We start from the raw sequence: 19496 nt of genomic DNA, 5'->3' as shown, positions 1-19496 counted from the left end.
GCAATCATTCGGAGAACCAGATTCCACACGAATGGCTAATTCTGACAAGGAGGTGGAATCTAGAGCAGGGAAGGAGGTGATGGTCAAAGGGTTGTGGGAGGAATTATCCGGTAGTGGCGGTTGGGGAGTGGAGGGATCGATTTTTGAGATTTTGTCTACGAAAAAGGAGTTCAGAGTATCACAGGCCTCCTGAGTGGGGGTCTGGGCAGGAAGGGTTCTGTCATCTGTCTCACTATATACCAACAGTTTAGAGAAGGAATTGGGACCCAGTAATATTGATTCACCGAAGTTTGGAAGTAGGCAGATTTTCTCCCTTTTGTATGCGGATGACGCCGTGTTAATGGCTAGAACGAAGGTTGGTGCCCAAACGGCCCTAACCAAATATGTAGATTACATGGAGGCAAGGGGCCTTAAACTTAACGCTAAGAAGTCCTTCGTGATGTGCTGTGGTAAAGGTGGAGCCAGATGTAACCAACTTATTGTAGCAGGACTCCAAGTACAAGCTACTAAAACATTACCATACATAGGGGTCCCAATCGAGGCATCCAGGGCTTGGGGCCAAAAGGTGAAAAATAGAAATCTAGCCTTTAAACGATTGATTGCGGCCGTAAAGCACTTTGCAAGCAAATTGGGCAAAAAACAACCTGAAATCATGCTCAACATATACGTGGCAAAATGCAGAAGTATCGCTCTGTATGGAGCAGGGATATGGGGGTATCAGCATGTAAAATTGCTCCAAATTGCAGAAAATAACTTCTTAAGATACCTTCTGGGCCTCCCGAAGAGCATATCGGTCTACAATTGCCACGCGGAATTAGGCATGGACCATTTGACAGGCCTGATCAGAATCCAGCCAATTCTGCTCTGGCCTAGAGTATGGGCGACACCAGAATTAGGCCTAAATCAAGGAATAATCAGCGACGTTATGGCCCTTGACAACGCAAAACGTGTTCAAATGGCTTGAGTACGTTAGGAGAGTCCTAACGGACATTGACAGGCCAGAATGGTACAACAACCCCAAATTAATTGGGTAAATCCCAAAGAAAGTATTGAAAAAACTAAGCATGGAGCACTTTAACATACTAAGGGTTGGAAATAAAGTCAGCAAAAAATCTGTGCCCGATCACCAGCTGTTGTGGACTACCCACAAAATACAACCATATCTAAACCATGTGACTTGGAGTTTCAAACGTTTTGTCCTGACCAGATTTAAGTTTAATATTTTTCACCACTTAGTCTCATTCCCAGCCAAAAACGACTGGAACAGAACTCTGGCTGGCTGCCTGCCCATGTGACAACGCATCCTCCCGGACCACCTTCCATCTGGTTTTGTTCTGCAACTTGTATAATAAAGAACGCTCCAGATGGATAATACAATACCTGAGAGGTGGGGCCTGGCGGCAGTGTAGGCCAGCGTATTTGAACTTGCAACAACTGGGAAACCCCTTATGCATAATGACTATGACAATGTTTTTAAAAAAGTGTTTTAAAACGACGGAATTCATTATGAACTACTAACTATTCGATTGAATCACTGTAACTGATTTAATACTCTTTTAATCTAAATGTTATGTATGCTTGTATAGATATATTTTTTGTATGAATTGCTTTTATGATTTTTAATATGTGAAAATCGAATAAAGCGTTGAAAATTGAATTGATTGTTCAGAAATGAACAGAGAATGCAGCATTCGTGAAGTGAAGTGAACTGGCAGTGAGAGAAGTCAGCCAGTTGAAGAGCTGAAGTGCAGCTTCAACGATGTGCTGTGGGTAACATTCACGTACAGCTGAAATTAATGTATTTATTATTTCATGTGTGGGGACTTCAAAGAGGGGTAAGAGTACCTTTTCATTGACTGTAACCCCTGTTGGGAAGAGCATGCCTTGTTGGATGAATAAAATAAAACTATTGCATGCTAAAGTAGCAATGTGCTTAAAGAGATTAATTTTTAGGAAACTAGTTGGCATTATGGTTTAAAAATGTATTGCTGTAGTGCGGGTCTCGTAGAACGCCTGATGCGCATGCTAAGGATTCCTGAGCGTTCAGTGCAGCAGCGTGTGCAGTAAGGTACATTTCTAACATATATCAAAGTGCGATGAAGTCCAGCACTTAGTCAAACAAGCCCTAATTCCTGTGGAAAACAATGCTTGCCGATTCATCGGAGGCCATTTTCCCTCTTTGGGAAGGATGTAACTGTGACCAGTCCCTCCAACTGACATGCTTACAGGCCCTCGTCAACATTCCATTACATCACACATGCATGCTTAGCAGCAGGGAAGAGGGAAACTATCGAGGGGATGCATTATAATATTAGGTTACAACACATTTCTTCCTCATAGAAAAATAAAGGAAAACACAACCGGACACAAGATGGGAAACAATCAATGAGTCCGATACATTTATTCAACTCTACAAATTATTCAGACAGTCCCAATAAACACCGTCACACACACAAATATGTGACTACAGAGTTTATGATATCAACACAATCTTACACAGAAGGATAGTTCCTCAACCCCTGAAGGAAGAAACAAAGATGGACTACCACACAACATGGAAAGTTGCATATCCTTAACTACTGAGGAAGGATGAAGCAAGCACAGAAACCATCCAGCCAGGTAAGTTTGTGCGGCTATCATATACTCCGTAGCCACATATTTGTGGGTGTGAAGGATTGGTTATGGAAGGATTTGTATTACTGGTGAAGGTATGCAGTGGGAGGTACAGTATTTTTATTTACCCGTCTTTATTTAGGAGTTGGATATTTAATGGACTTATTGACTATCCCTCTTACTTACGTATTTTCATATATTTTTCTACAGGGAAGAGATATGATGTAATGGAATATTGACAAGTACATGTGCCCGTAAGAGTGTCAGCTGGAGAGAGTGGGCTGAGCCATGAGGATGCTGCTCCTGGTGGGGCATATACATATAACCTGTAACTTAAGAGAAATCTAAAATAAATCTACATGTTGTGGCTTATGTGAACCGGCTACTTCCATTACAACACAATCACATATCTCCTCTTCTCTTTCAGCAGTTGCCAAAGACTTGGAAAGATCCAGACACATCCCCAATTGCTCTATATCCCCGATGGCTTTAGAATGGCCGGACCAGTTCGGTTTTTGTTATATGTTCTAGTTTTAACAGGATGCAAGATTCAATATTCCCCAAAAGCAAGGCATTATTTTGAAAAGGGACAATGCATTAGTCTTATTGCTTAATGTAGGATCCTGTCTCTAGAAGAATACTCTCATAGGAGACCATTTTGCAGGCAGGGGCTACAGGGCCCCGACCATGGGGCTTAATGATGTTTGGCTAATGTCTTGGGTCTATAGTCGACGTCAAAGTGGCCTTCGGGGTAATCCAGCACTTTCAGATGTGTTGCCCAAACAGACCACTATAATGCCATTGTTTTGTATCATTGGTTACTTATTTTGTCCCATGGGACGTTTTAGGCAACAGCCAACCTGCTCGGCTACTCCACAGTCAGAATGTGGTTGTACTGCTGCGTCAACATGGTGGCTAAGCCCAGGAAAGTGATCAGTCTCAGCTGTGTCAATTTTTGGGGCATTGGGGGCCAGAACACTGGTGGTATCATCCCAAGTAATTACATTTAAAAGCCGCGAATCATACCAGCTGCAACCAGAAACGTGTTCCCTCACCCGTTAAAGATCACCTAAAAGATTTGTCAAAAAATTCTGAGCTGCCACAATTTGCCAATCTGGGACCCCAGTCCAGCACACGCCATCCCAATTGGCTGTGTCTGGAGAACGCCTTGCAGAGGACATTTGAAAGAAGACACCTTCCAAACCAGCTCTACAGTCGAGACCGTTGATCTACTTTTCATGTCTGCCAGTTGCCTATAAATGTGGTACCTTCTGCTCCACTTTGTTGCTCCAGTTCCAAATACTCTATGAACAAGGAAGGGAGTGCTTCACATCAAGTGAGTCGTTCTAATCATCTACACCTTTATAAACATTTATCTTCCATGAGTGTGATAACTTCTGTTTTATATTGAAACTGAATCGTAGCCACTAGCCACCTCCTTAGAGTAAAACTTGACAATCAACCCCAGCTACCACTGGACACTCAGGTAAACTATGGTAGTCTTGGCTAATAGTTACAAGCAACACTGTCATGGACCCTGGGACAGCAACATAACTGGACACTCCTACTGCCTGGTGCGGTCCACCAGAACCTGTTGATAGCCCCAACACTAAAGCACTCCTAGACTTTTTTCTAGCGCCAAGACTTATAGTCCCAGAAAGCAATTCATAAAGAAGACTGGGTTGGGGATGCATTTTATGCTGGAGGTGAGGTGGTGTTGGAGCAGGCAGGCATCATACCTTAAGCAGTGGTCTTCAACCCTGAAGGTGGTGGAGCCCAGTCCAGGAGAGAGGCTATATAGAAGCGTTACCAGTGTCACCATTAGCATAATCAGCTCTCAGGCTGTCACCTACCGGTCTACCCAGGTCTTCAATTCCTCATATCCACCAAACCTGGGTATAGTGGTTTACATAAGCAGTCTTAAAAGAACAATGACGTTATCTTGTATAAACTATAGGTGAAATCAGAAGAAGACTGCGACAGATGGTGAGGAGCAGGCACCAAGAAGGAATCACCACTTGGAAAGATAATGATTCAGTGCCAGGTAAGGAGCAGCAACCAAAGACACACAAAAAAGGAGGTGCAGAGAGAAAGTGAGCAGGCGATAGATGGAAACGTGTTACAGGAAGAAAAATGTAATTAGACTGAAGCAGGGACATGACACTGGAGAACTGAAATGGAGTTTCCGACACCGCCATCGCCATCCCAGAGGGATACAAGATCACCCGGAGAGACCGCGTCAAACAGACGGGAGGAGGCATCGCCATCATCCACAGGAACACCATTCACATCACGACCAACACCGACGACACCCTGACAACCGCCGAACACCTACACTTCCAGATCCGGACCGACCCGAACACCACCCTCAGAGGCACCCTGATCTACCGACCCCCGGGACCACGCACACAATTCAGCGAGGACATCGCCGACTTAATCAGCCCGCATGCCCTCCCCTCCGCTGACTACATACTCCTGGGGGACCTCAACTTCCACCTGGAGAACAACAACGACCGCAACACCATCACCCTGCTCGACAACCTCGCCAACCTCGGACTCAAGCAGCTGGTGTCCACCCCCACCCACCTCGCCGGACACACACTCGACGCCGTCTTCTCATCCAGCAAAGACATCGCCTTCAGCCACGCCACTGGACGGATCACAGCTGCGTCCACTTCACCTTCAGAAAAACGACGATCCACCACCACCAGCAACAAGTTGCTCGGAGAAGCTGCAACAAGATCACAGCCGACCAGCTCGCTGCTTCCCTGAGCCAGCACCCCCCCGCCAGCTCAGCGAACCCCAGCCAGGCCGCCGACAACCTCACGAAGTGGATCAGCAACTGCGCGGACGAACTCGCCCCACTGAGGACCCCGCCCAGCAGACCCGGCAGCAAGAAGGCTCCTTGGTTCACCGACGACCTCAAGAGCTCCAAGAAGAATTGTCGAGCCCTCGAGAAAGCCTGGAGAAGGGAACCAACACCGGACAACATGACCGCCCTCAAGCTTGCCACCCGGAAGCACCACCAACTGATCCGCGCCACCAAGAAAACTGCATTCAAGGACCGGCTGGACAACAACGCACACAACTGCAAGGAACTCTTCAACATCGTGAAAGAGCTCTCCAACCCCAACGCCGGAAACAACGACATCACCCCATCACAAGACCTCTCTAACTCCCTCGCCTCCTACTTCCACAACAAGATCGCGGACATAAACAACAGCTTCACCACTCAACCGACGCACGCCAAGACCGAACCACCGCCCACCACCACGCCTGGACTCCGATCAGCACCGAAGACACCGTCCACATGATGAACTCCATGCACTCCGGATCTCCGACCGACCCCTGCCCTCACCACGTCTTCAACAAGGCCGACGCTGTCATCGCACCCCACCTGCGGGACATCATCAACACCTCCTTCGACACCGCCACCTTCCCCGAGAGCTGGAAGCACGCCGAACTCAGCGCCCTACTAAAGAAACCTACAGCGGACCCCACCGAACTCAAGAATTACCGCCCCAACTCGCTCCTCCCGTTCCCAGCCAAAGTCATCGAGAAGACCGTCAACAAACAGCTGGCCGCCTTCCTCGAGACGAATGGATCCCTCGACCCCTCGCAGTCTGGCTTCCGAGCCAACCACAGCACCGAGACCGCCCTCATCGCTGCCACCGATGACATCCGAGCCCTGATGGACAACGGAGAAACAGCGGCCCTCATCCTCCTAGACCTTTCCGCGGCATTCGACACTGTCTGCCACCGCACCCTAGTGCAGCGCCTCAGCAACGTTGGAATCCAGGAGAAGGCACTGGATTGGATCATCTCCTTCCTCGACGGAAGAACACAGAGTCCGTCTACCAGCGTACAAGTCAGAGGCCACCGAAGTCATCCGCGGCGTCCCTCAATGATCCTCGCTGAGCCCCACCCTCTTCAACGTCTACATGAGCCCCCTCGCGGCCATTGCACGCCAACACAACCTCAACATCATCTCCTACGCTGACGACACCCAGCTGATCCTCTCCCTGACCAACGACCCCGCCGCCGCCAGAGCCAACCTTCACGAAGGGATGAAAGACGTAGCCGACTGGATGACGACCAGCCGCCTGAAACTGAACTTAGACAAGACGGAAGTCCTCATCCTGGGTTCCTCGCCCTCCGCCTGGGACGACTCCTGGTGGCCCCCCGCCCTGGGCACCGCACCCAAACCGACAGACCACGCACGCAACCTGGGCTTCATCCTGGACTCCTCCCTCACCATGACCAGACAAGTCAACGCCGTATCCTCGTCGTGCTTCAACATCCTGCGCATGCTACGGAAGATCTTCCGGTGGATCCCCACCGAGACCAGGAAGACGGTCACCCAGGCCCTCGTCACCAGCCGACTGGACTACGGCAACGCCATCTACGCCGGAACCACCGCCAAGCTCCAGAAGAGACTCCAGCGGATCCAGAACGCCTCAGCCAGACTCATCCTCGACGTCCCACGACAGAGCCACATCTCCGGACATCTGAGAGACCTGCATTGGCTCCCCGTCAACAAAAGAATCACCTTCCGTCTCCTCTCCCACGCACACAAAGCCCTACACGACTAAGGCCCGAGATACCTCAACAACCGCATCAACTTCCACGCTCCCAAACGTCATCTCCGATCAGCCAGCCACGCCCTCGCCGCCGTCCCCCGCATCCGAAGAACGACAACAGGAGGAAGGTCCTTCTCCTACCTGGCCGCCAAGACCTGGAACTCCCTCCCTCCCGACCTGCGCCTGACCCAAGACCACCTCTCCTTCAGGAAGAAGCTCAAGACCTGGCTATTCGAGCAGTAGCAGCACCCCCCCCCCCCCCTCGCGCCTTGAGACCCTCCGGGTAAGTAGTGCGCTCTATAAATGTCCGTGATTGAGTTGAGAATTGAAAGAATAGGATAAATAAAGAAAATGTAAATATCAGGGACTGAATGATTTACCGATTGAAGATGGTGTGGAGCCAAGGATAAAAAAAAATGTAGGAAGTTAAGAATTGGGGAGCGTGGCAATGTTTGTTGAGAGAGGGTGGGCCGGGTTAAATGGCGGAAGCAATAGTGGGAGTCAACGACTGACGACACGGCAAGAGATAATGAGGTTCAGCACTGACTCCAGTAGAGTCGGGGATTGAAGAAATGTGTACAGGCAGGCCATAGATTGCAGAGCTGTGGGGTTCGGGATTAAGACAAGCGAAGCAGGAGACTAAAGCCATCACACAAGCCAGAGGAACAAAGGACAGGGTTTGCATCAGGGACCGAAGAAATCAAGAAGGAAACAGATGTGAACAGTGGAACTGAATGGCATTGAGGGGACTCCAGGGTGAAGAAGACGATTGCTTAGGGGGAGAGGGTTGTTGTGAGCAGGCAGTGAGTAGCGCCTTAGGTCTTGAGAAGAGGGAGAGGAGGGGGTCAGTGGTGGTTTATCCAGGAGAGAATGTAAATCATGGCTGGAGGAGGCAGGGTGTGTAAAGGTTAGACTGAAGCTGTTAATGCAGTCAGTAATTGGGGGCACAGAGAAGTAGAGTAAATAAAGAGCCGAGGACAGGCACCGATGAAAGGCCAGCGCGCGAATGTTCAAGAATTCTGCAGATGGAGACAGTGACTGAGGCAATGCTGAAGAATTAAGGAGTGATACGTATGGTGGTGGGCGACCTAAAATGTATAAATTGACAATCTCTTCATGTCTTTATTTTGGCAATCAGGGGTTGAGAAGATGCGAGGGTGAGGGCAGTTAGGAATTGGGCGGGGGGTGGGAAGGACTCGAGGAGCAAGAGGGAGGGCGAACTGAAGTGTGATCTATCGGCAACAGTGAGAGCAGAAGTTTGGGGGAAGTGTTCGGAGGGGGCAGTGTTTAGTTCCGCGTTCAGGTGCGTGCACAAGCAGACTCTCCAGGGCGGCGTATAAAGGCCAGGGGTACGTGTATATGGGCGAAGGATGGGGATATCACGGATAGGAGACACTTATTTCAACCACAGAAAAAGAAAGCAGAGAAGTTAAATGAGACACTCACTGGTTATTGGGCTGGATGAGTCTCCGCTTCTCGTCGCCCTGCATGTTGCGGTGTTGCCGGTCCTGCCCTGTAAACGGATGCTTGCCCCGCCTTAACGTTAACTTAGTGCGGGTTTGGGCTCAGAATATGTCCCGAGCTGACTCCGGGTCTAGTCCGGCTCCGCTCTGATCTCGCTCTGGTTCCCTGTCCCGCGTTCTGTCCCGTGGTTGCTGTGGTCGCAGAGCCGATAGTGCAGCGCCCGAGCCCGGCGTGTGCAAAGGGGGCGGGGGGTGACGGGGGAAGGGGTGCAAAACTCTTGCACCGGCTGCAAAGTCCCCTCCTCCTCTTCAGCTGACCCTCCTCGACGACCTCAGCTGATCCTCCCTCCCGCGGCACTGACCCTCCCCTGCCCGTTGTCTCTCACTGACCCTAGTCACAGGAGCTCGCCCGCCTCCCTTACCCCAGCTCATTTACCCCAGCCACACCCCCTCTGTATCCCTCGGGGCACCCGGTCCTCGTCACCAGTCCCCGGCGTACACCTGGCCCTTCCCTTGGCTGCTGAAGTTCATTCCAACTACTCGCCTTGCACCTGTACATCTCCGAACATGATTGGACCCCACCTGTATGAACTGCGCGTGCTGCAGCCGTGATTCTTACACTCCTTGCGCCCTCTACCGAGGCTGTACCACTCCAAACAAACGCCGCCCTCCCCTGTAATGTTTCGGACACTCAACCTGGAAACTTTATTCGCGCGTATCCTCCCTGCAGCTTTACCAACACCCCTCTACATCCATCTTTGAAGTCATCCTGGACATTCTACCGTACCCCTCCTTCACCCGCCTCGTATTCAGGCTGCAATTAAGTATGGACTCTGCCAGCGCTCTCTTGTGCACCCCTCCTGCATTAGCCGTCGACTGCAAACCCCCAATCCCGCTGGTAAACATTAGTACTCTTCATGCGTCACGCTTTGACTGTACCCTTACCACGCATCACCCCAAACCCCTTCTGCTGTGCCCGTCATTCCCATACCGCTTTTACACCCCCATACCCTTCACATACACTTAAACGTTCGGAGACACGTCTTTACCCACACCTGCGCTCACTCATTAGGGTTAATTCAGAGCATTTGCACATACCTTTGGACAAATTATTATTTTAGGATATTTATTAGCTTGGTTAAACTGAATTGAACCAAGACTACAACTCCTAGAATAATGCATTTAGTTTTTTACTTGAGAGACGGGACTAAAGGAAGGTGCTCTGGTTTATAGGTGTCATCTAAATACTACACATGTACCCCCGCAATTCTCGCCTTCCTGTGCGCCATCTGTACTCATCTGAGCTCAAACGTTTTTCTAGGATACGCCGAGAGTCCGGGTTAGTACTTTGCATTGTGGGACTTGCAGTCCCGATTTAACAACAATAATACTTCGCCGAATCCCAGACGGCAACGAAAAAACATCTTGAGCTGGGTGAACTACTCACGACGAATTCGGGCAACTTAGGAGTTCTTCGGTACTCCTGCGCCCTTACCCACACCTCTCACAAACCCCCGTTTCACCACCGGCACACTCTACATGTCTCTTGCACCCACATCGGTTTCCTTATTATTCTCCCTCCAGCCCTGCCAAGTCTTCCAGGTCCATTACTGATTTGTTACCCCAGGTTGTTTTTTTTTGTTTGGATTTTGGGACTTGCAGACTTGTTTATTCCATCATTAATCAGGACTAAAAGTCCCAGAATTCAAACAAAAATAACTGGACTGAAGCAACAGACCACCCATGGACCTAGGGGACTTGACAGGCATGCCCTTCCTTTTATCTCCTGGTTGTATATGTTTCTCACGAGCACCCCAATGATTCCCACTGGCCTCACATCCTGCAGTGTTCCAACACCAAGTACTACTTCTCAATCTAATACCCTATATCCAAGTCAGTAAGTTTATCTAATGTCCCCCCTCCAACCTCACAACTTCACTGTCCCACCAACCTCCCAGTACTCCAACGCAGCTATCCTCTATGCCTCATCAGTCTGGCAGTAATTGTAGAAGACATAAGCACAGATGCACCAGACATCAATTACACAGACTAAGGGAGCAAATGTATGATTTGTATACAATACAGGTATTATTCAGAGTTTCTCTTTTATTCCAATTTTCTATATTTAAAAAAAAAATTGTGGTCACAAACATCAGTTGTCACAGTGATACAGCCGACGCGTTTCGTCCTACTAGAGAACTTCTACAGGGCTGTTAATTTAAACAAACTAAAATACACCTCAATTTACAAAGACCAAAAAACACATATAACACATCACATACTATAGATAAAAGTAAACTTGTTTAGCGATATTGCTACATCCTAAAGTCCTATATATAGAGAAGCAAAAGAGAAGACAAGCAGAGAAAAGACAGAACAACTTTTTTTATAGTTTAAAATATTTTCATACACATAAGCACCATTTTTACACAGATTTTTCAATATAACTTCAAAATATCTACCACATATCAACAAGCATATCAAAAAAGAGAGAATTACTTCAGAGGGAAAAAATTTACCTTTATGTATAGTATGTGATGTGTTATGTTTTTTTTGGTCTTTCTATATTGATGTGTATTTTTTGTTTGTTTAAATTAACAGCCCTGAAGAAGTCCTCTAGTAGGATGAAACGCATTGGCTGTATCACTGTAAAAACTGATGTTATTGACCACGATTTAAAAAAAATATATAGAAAATTGGAATAAAAGAATAACTCTGAATAATACCTGTATTGTATACAGATCATACATTTGCTCCCTTAGTCTTTGTAATTGATGTGTGGTGCACCTGTGCGTTTGTTTCAAAAGGTTATAATCCCATGTGAATTGGCACTGTGATGGTGGGTGCTTTTCTGTGTGCACACAAACCCCAAAAAGTATAGAGGGGTAGGAATACCTAAGGGATAGCAGTTCAGGTGCTGTGGCTCTAAAGGTTCCACTGTCAGGCTTTTTGTTTATGCATAGTAGAAGACAACTGGGGAGATACGTCAGCGTGAAGCACTGTTGGCTGGAAGGTGGACAAGTAGCTGCAGTCCAAGCAGTGGCATAACGAAACTTGAGGGCCCCCCCCAAAGTACATGGAGGGGGCCCCCCATTCTCCCTGCCAGTTAAGTTCTCTTAGGCCAGTGACATGCCATACTGCAGGGGCTGCGGGGGCTATTGCTATTCCATTGGTACCAATACAGCTGTTATAAGTAACCCTGGATGGTGGAGTTAACAGTTGGGCTTAGTCTGCCTGCAGTCTATCATAGAGGATGGTCTATCCTCTACAAGGTCCCTGCCATCAGTATAAAGGTGAAGTTGGTCCTTTTTTAGGTGGGTTTTCTGATGCAGACTCCCGTCAGGATATGCAACATCGGGCCCAGTCTTCGTTCGGTTTTGCCAAAAGTGCATCCACTGCTCCTTCTCTTTCACACCTCCTTCCTCCCTCTTGCTATCTATCTCTTCCTTTCCATTATTTCTGAGCATCCTATCTTTTCTTCATTCTCATTCCAGCCTATTTCTTTCTAATCGCTATCACTTTTATCTCCAACTTTTTCTCTCCCATCTCGTCGAAATCATTCGACTATACTTTTCCTATCTCCTGTGCAGTATTTCTCTCCCTTTCTCTGCTCTTTTTATGCTCCATTCCCTACCTTATTTTTCTTTTTTCCTCTTTTACACACCAGCTGACCTTGTCCCTTAGCACCTTGTGATTTCTTTCCTTCATAGTTTCGCGATGGGTCCCTTGATTTGCGCTCCTGAAGGACCGGGTTTTAGAACCCAGCGGCGTAAGGGAAACCGCCCAATGCCTTCGAGTTCCCCAGCCTTGGCAAACAGAGACACGGGATACTTCTTGATGACGTCAAAGACCAAAGTTTATTGGCTGCAACCAGGAACAGAGATCTACGAAGCACAACACGGGTGGTTCGCTAGAGACTGCACAATTTCAATGAGCGGAGCATGGTCTTTTATGCCAAAAATCAAGCCTCAGGCAACATTCCAAATTAACATTGGGTTCATACAAACTGACCAATGACAGTGTGACAATTCAAAAGTAGCGTATGACGACAATCCCACTTTCCGTTGTCCAGCCCACCAGAAATGACCAAGCACATTCCAGTATTCTTGTTCGCTCAGGCCGGACAAACCCATCATAAAACCCTCAACCCAAATCAGTGATTATGTCGTAAAGGAAGGAACAGAAACAGATTGGAAGCAAGATAGAAAGGTGGGAGCAGTGTACCATAAACTTGGGCATGTCCTACCCTTTGATCTTTATCTGACCAGCTGCTTAACAAGGAACTGGCTCAGCGAGGTCAACCTCGGGCAATGGAGTCAGTTCGGCCAGGTCATTCAGAAGTCAGCTAAGGTGTACGTGTCCCAAAGACTCTTTCGGCCGCAGTCATCGGCCTATGTGAGAGCAACCACACAAAATGGCTGCCGTACACAAAATGGAACCCGAAGGTTCAAACGAAATCCCTAAATACATAGTGTACTCTTTGATCGATTAATACGAAAACACTCGTACACACTACACTCGCGATTTGCGGTCTGCTGACACCAAAATCGTCTATTTCCGACGACCTTTATTGAACAGGTTTGGAACCACCGAACCAGACCCACAAACTCACGGAACAGAACAGAAAAAGGATAGCTAAGACCATCCCAATGACCATCAAAATCTTACAACCCCAAGTAGATATCAATCCCCATAACCATCCCATCAACGACCAATCTCCTTTGTCCAAATGGACAGAATCGGAGATCTTATGTAGCTTGGAAATGGCTTGGAAGACTGACGGAGCGTTGTCTGGAATGAAAACGCAGCAGCTCGATTGAATCAGTTTACAAACTCCACCTCGATCTGCTAGTATAACATCAAGGGCAACTCTATTTTGGAGTGTCATAAGTCTATCCGACTGGAGCTCAGCAGTCAAGTTACTAAGGGCACCGGCAGTTTCGACTATGGTGGACTCAACGACTCTTGTCAACTGGCGAATATTCCTGCTGTTTGCCATCGGTCCCCAGAACGGCAGAAAACCCTTAAAGAAATCTCCCAACTCTTGCCCTGCAGTGTCTTCTTGACTAAAGACACCTCTAGCAACTCTTGTCTTATGGTAATCTGCCGCAGCTGTAAAAGTGGGAGGCAACAGGAGAGAAACAAAACATGGGGCCGAAAAATCAGGGGGCAACCACGTATATGCTTTGTCATAGCAAACAAAGTAAGTACCCTTAGCAGCTAAAAATGCTGGGGAAGACTGAGACGTAAATACGTAGGTGTCAGTGCAAACGCTCTTCCCTAGCTGAGCTCTCGGATTCTTGCCATTACCCTGCAGACAATAGCGACCCTGATGGGGCACTATCCAAATCGGTGGAGAACTTTTTGCTCGCTGGTTAACACTCCAACTAACTCCATATCCAGTAATATCCCAACCACTATAGGGTTGCTTCTCATCTATCGGAATAGTTTCAACGGCATTAGTCCCTTCAACCATGTTGACTATGCCTCTTGCAACAGCACTATTCTTCGGATTGTCCTTTGGTGAACGTAGGGGATAGACACTATGGGCATAAATAAACATCGTTCTGTAAGCCCAAATCGAACCATTCAAACTAAAAGGCAAAACCAAGTACGGAATACCTTTATCAGTCGTATGGGGCATTAGACCACAGATCCAACAGTTTGTCGTGTTCATCACTAACTGGTGTTGGTGCAAAAGTTGAATAAAGGAATTATTGGCAAATTCCAGTCATCTAACTACCTCATGTTCAGGCAAAGGGTGAAAAGAATGAGAAGAAATAGTAGGTGGAGGTGTAGGTTGCACAGTGGGAACAAACGTTACTTTAAAAGAGAATGTCACATAACCAATTATGAACACCAATAAATTCAATAGCAAAAATACACACAGTATTATAAAACTTTTCTTTGAAATCAATTTACATATCTTCTTTCTAAACATTATTGTCCTTGCAGTTCTCTCCAACTCGAAGAAATCCATCCGTAACTAAATATTCTGCTCACGATGGTAGGGTGTTCTATGCTAAGGAATGCCTCTGTCAACCCAGGGCAACTCCCTTAGGCCAACCAGAACCTTCGACCTAGTGTCTCAGGCTTGCACTCCAAAGACTTTCCGCAACCGCGACCCTACAGCTGAACCCGGATTGCAGTTCGAAAAACACAAATGAGTAGATCCTCGGTGGAGAGTTATCCTGCAAACAGAAAAATCATTAAAAAAACTTTATTTGTGCTTTCTTTGTCCATGACTCTCGGTCGCAAATTATAGCAGCTTCTTCCAGGCAATTCTTGATCTTTAAACAACAAATCAGGCTCAGTAGTGTTCAATCGATTTGAAGGAGGCACAGCTTCTTGTAAAAGATTGTCACTTTGTCTCACAGAGTTCGTAACAATCAGACGAGCATCGCTAAATGGCAAAAATCGTGGAACAGTTTCTGTTTCAGAGTCTGGAAGTCCCTCCTGGACCCACTGATCGTACGGTAAGGGCAAAGGTGCTAGCTTACAGTGTACGCCGTGGATCCAGTTTCTCTTGCCTTGCACTCGAACTGCAGAACGTGTCAATAGTAACACTTGAAAGGGTCCTGTCCAGCGGGGATGATCGTTCTTGCTCCGCTGAAAATTCTTGATAAACACCCACGATCCAGGTTCAATAGCATGGCCTGGATCTTCAGAAGCTTGTGATAGGCTGTCATGCACCTGTTGGGGTAAAACAGGCAATTTAGTCGTCAGTCGCGCAAGTAGTCAAGCAACACAGGGTACTCAATCTCACTAAATCTGGTTGGTCTCGGCACACCCCAAATATTCGCTGGGTGGCCTAAAACTACTTCATAGGGACTCAGACCCATTCTCGAATGCACAGTCATTCTTGTGGACAAAAGCGCTAAAGGCAAAGCATCTGGCCATTTTAAACCATGGGGTTCTTGGATTTTAGCTAATTTTAGCTTCAAAGTGCCATTATACACTCGACTAAACCAGCTGATTGGGGATGATTTGCAGCGTGGAACTTCTGCCGGATCCCTAGTCCCTCACACACTCTCTTCATGACTTGACCCACAAATTCACTCCCATTGTCACTCCAGATAATTCTTGGCATTCCAAACCTCGGGAAAAATTCTTTTATCAGGACTTTTGCTGTGGACAAGGCAGTATTGTCCTTAAGGGGATACGCTTCTACCCATCTAGAAAAAGAGCAAACAACCACTAAAACATATTTCAAGTTGTTGCATCTCTCATTGTGGATAAAATCTAGCTGCAAAGCCTCGAACGGATACGTAGGAGGAGCAAAATGACCAGCTGGTGTTGGAGTTCCCTTACCAGGATTGTACATCAAACACACCATACAATTCTTAACCAAGTTGTCTGCACATTTTGGAATTCCCGCATTCTGCCAAACCGGAGCCAACAACTTGCAAATCCCTTTCACACTAATATGTGCCATGCCATGAGCCATTGTAACAACTGGAAGCACATACGCATTAGGCAACAACCATCTCTGATGCTCAGACAAATCAATCCAACAACCATTCGAATCAAATTTACCCTTACTTTCTCTCCATTCATTCAACTCTTTCTCCGTAGCTTCAGCTTGAATGGATTTCACACTCTCAATCGTATCTTCACACACACTCTTCTCTGGAACCCATCTCGCCGGACCCGCAGCATACATTCGACTCATCACATTTCTTGCAGTTTCTTTCGCAACTTCATCCGCAAACGCATTTCCGCGACCAACATCATCCGTGACTTTCTTATGGGCACTGCATTTGACGATCGCTACTTGTAACGGCAAAGTAAGAGATTCAAGAAGTTCATTCACCAACTGTCCATGCTGGATCTTTGTTCCATGCGAAGTCAAAAACCCACGTTCACGCCACAAACGTCCAAAGCTATGAGCCACGCCAAAGGCATATTGGCTGTCAGTATACACATTCACTCGTTTTCCTTTTGCCAACACACACAATTTTCTATATATTTTTTTAAAATCGTGGTCAATAACATCAGTTTTTACAGAGATACAGCCGACGCGTTTCGTCCTACTAGAGAACTTCTACAGGGCTGTTAATTTAAACAAACTAAAATACACCTCAATTTACAAAGACCAAAAAACACATATAACACATCACATACTATAGATAAAAGTAAACTTGTTTAGCCATATTGCTACATCCTAAAGTCCTATATATAGAGAAGCAAAAGAGAAGACAAGCAGAGAAAAGACAGAACAACTTTTTTATAGTTTAAAATATTTCCATACACATAAGCACCATTTTTACACAGATTTTTCAATATAACTTCAAAATATCTACCACATATCAACAAGCATATCAAAAAAGAGAGAATTACTTCAGAGGGAAAAAATGTACCTTTATGTATAGTATGTGATGTGTTATGTTTTTTTTGGTCTTTCTATATTGATGTGTATTTTTTGTTTGTTTAAATTAACAGCCCTGAAGAAGTCCTCTAGTAGGATGAAACGCATTGGCTGTATCACTGTAAAAACTGATGTTATTGACCACGATTTAAAAAAAATATATAGAAAATTGGAATAAAAGAATAACTCTGAATAATACCTGTATTGTATACAGATCATACATTTGCTCCCTTATTCTTTGTAATTGATGTGTGGTGCACCTGTGCGTGTGTTTCAAAAGGTTATAATCCCATGTGAATTGGCACTGTGATGGTGGGTGCTTTTCTGTGTGCACACAAACCCCAAAAAGTATAGAGGGGTAGGAATACCTAAGGGATAGCAGTTCAGGTGCTGTGGCTCTAAAGGTTCCACTGTCAGGCTTTTTGTTTATGCATAGTAGAAGACAACTGGGGAGATACGTCAGCGTGAAGCACTGTTGGCTGGAAGGTGGACAAGTAGCTGCAGTCCAAGCAGTGGCATAACGAAACTTGAGGGCCCCCCCCAAAGTACATGGAGGGGGCCCCCCATTCTCCGTGCCAGTTAAGTTCTCTTAGGCCAGTGACATGCCATACTGCAGGGGCTGCGGGGGCTATTGCTATTCCATTGGTACCAATACAGCTGTTATAAGTAACCCTGGAGTGTGGAGTTAACAGTTGGGCTTAGTCTGCCTGCAGTCTATCATAGAGGATGGTCTATCCTCTACAAGGTCCCTGCCATCAGTATAAAGGTGAAGTTGATCCTTTTTTAGGTGGGTTTTCTGATGCAGACTCCCGTCAGGATATGCAACATTGGGCCCAGTCTTCGTTCGGTTTTGCCAAAAGTGCATCCACTGCTCCTTCTCTTTCACACCTCCGTCCTCCCTCTTGCTATCTATCTCTTCCTTTCCATTATTTCTGAGCATCCTATCTTTTCTTCATTCTCATTCCAGCCTATTTCTTTCTAATCGCTATCACTTTTATCTCCAACTTTTTCTCTCCCATCTCGTCGAAATCATTCGACTATACTTTTCCTATCTCCTGTGCAGTATTTCTCTCCCTTTCTCTGCTCTTTTTATGCTATCTGCTTTGTATTGCCTTTGTACATTTTCTCACCCTCTCCATTCCCTACCTTATTTTTCTTTTTTCTTCTTTTACACACCAGCTGACCTTGTCCCTTAGCACCTTGTGATTTCTTTCCTTCATAGTTTCGCGATGGGTCCCCTGATTTGCGCTCCTGAAGCACCGGGTTTTAGAACCCAGCGGCGTAAGGGAAACCGCCCAATGCCTTCGAGTTCCCCAGCCTTGGCAAACAGAGACACGGGATACTTCTTGATGACGTCAAAGACCAAAGTTTATTGGCTGCAACCAGGAACAGAGATCTACGAAGCACAACACGGGTGGTTCGCTAGAGACTGCACAATTTCAATGAGCGGAGCATGGTCTTTTATGCCAAAAATCAAGCCTCAGGCAACATTCCAAATTAACATTGGGTTCATACAAACTGACCAATGACAGTGTGACAATTCAAAAGTAGCGTATGACGACAATCCCACTTTCCGTTGTCCAGCCCACCAGAAATGACCAAGCACATTCCAGTATTCTTGTTCGCTCAGGCCGGACAAACCCACCATAAAACCCTCAACCCAAATCAGTGATTATGTCGTAAAGGAAGGAACAGAAACAGATTGGAAGCAAGATAGAAAGGTGGGAGCAGTGTACCATAAACTTGGGCATGTCCTACCCTTTGATCTTTATCTGACCAGCTGCTTAACAAGGAACTGGCTCAGCGAGGTCAACCTCGGGCAATGGAGTCAGTTCGGCCAGGTCATTCAGAAGTCAGCTAAGGTGTACGTGTCCCAAAGACTCTTTCGGCCGCAGTCATCGGCCTATGTGAGGGCAACCACACAAAATGGCTGCCGTACACAAAATGGAACCCGAAGGTTCAAACGAAATCCCTAAATACATAGTGTTCTCTTTGATCGATTAATACGAAAACACTCGTACACACTACACTCGCGATTTGCGGTCTGCTGACACCAAAATCGTCTATTTCCGACGACCTTTATTGAACAGGTTTGGAACCACCGAACCAGACCCACAAACTCACGGAACAGAACAGAAAAAGGATAGCTAAGACCATCCCAATGACCATCAAAATCTTACAACCCCAAGTAGATATCAATCCCCATAACCATCCCATCAACGACCAATCTCCTTTGTCCAAATGGACAGAATCGGAGATCTTATGTAGCTTGGAAATGGCTTGGAAGACTGACGGAGCGTTGTCTGGAATGAAAACGCAGCAGCTCGATTGAATCAGTTTACAAACTCCACCTCGATCTGCTAGTATAACATCAAGGGCAACTCTATTTTGGAGTGTCATAAGTCTATCCGACTGGAGCTCAGCAGTCAAGTTACTAAGGGCACCGGCAGTTTCGACTATGGTGGACTCAAC

The 19496-nt window shown here is 46.6% G+C and overlaps 1 protein-coding gene across 1 annotated transcript in view; it reads right to left on the bottom strand.

Moving 5' to 3' along the window:
- The window catches only part of LOC147733108 (proton-coupled zinc antiporter SLC30A2-like), a 139488-nt gene extending 130393 nt beyond the window's left edge, over positions 1-9095 (bottom strand). The window contains exon 1 of the mRNA XM_086957659.1: positions 8640-9095. Within this exon, the coding sequence (XP_086813785.1) occupies positions 8640-8683 (44 nt within the window). The 5' untranslated portion in view covers positions 8684-9095. The remainder of the gene's footprint in view (positions 1-8639) is intronic.
- Positions 9096-19496: the final 10401 nt, after the last annotated feature.

Source organism: Lissotriton vulgaris, chromosome 2_1 (assembly GCF_964263255.1).
Source record: "Lissotriton vulgaris chromosome 2_1, aLisVul1.2, whole genome shotgun sequence".
Classification (NCBI taxonomy): Eukaryota; Metazoa; Chordata; class Amphibia; order Caudata; family Salamandridae; genus Lissotriton; species Lissotriton vulgaris.
The sequence above is the reverse complement of the archived record's forward strand: the minus strand, read 5'-3'. Positions and strand labels throughout refer to the sequence as shown.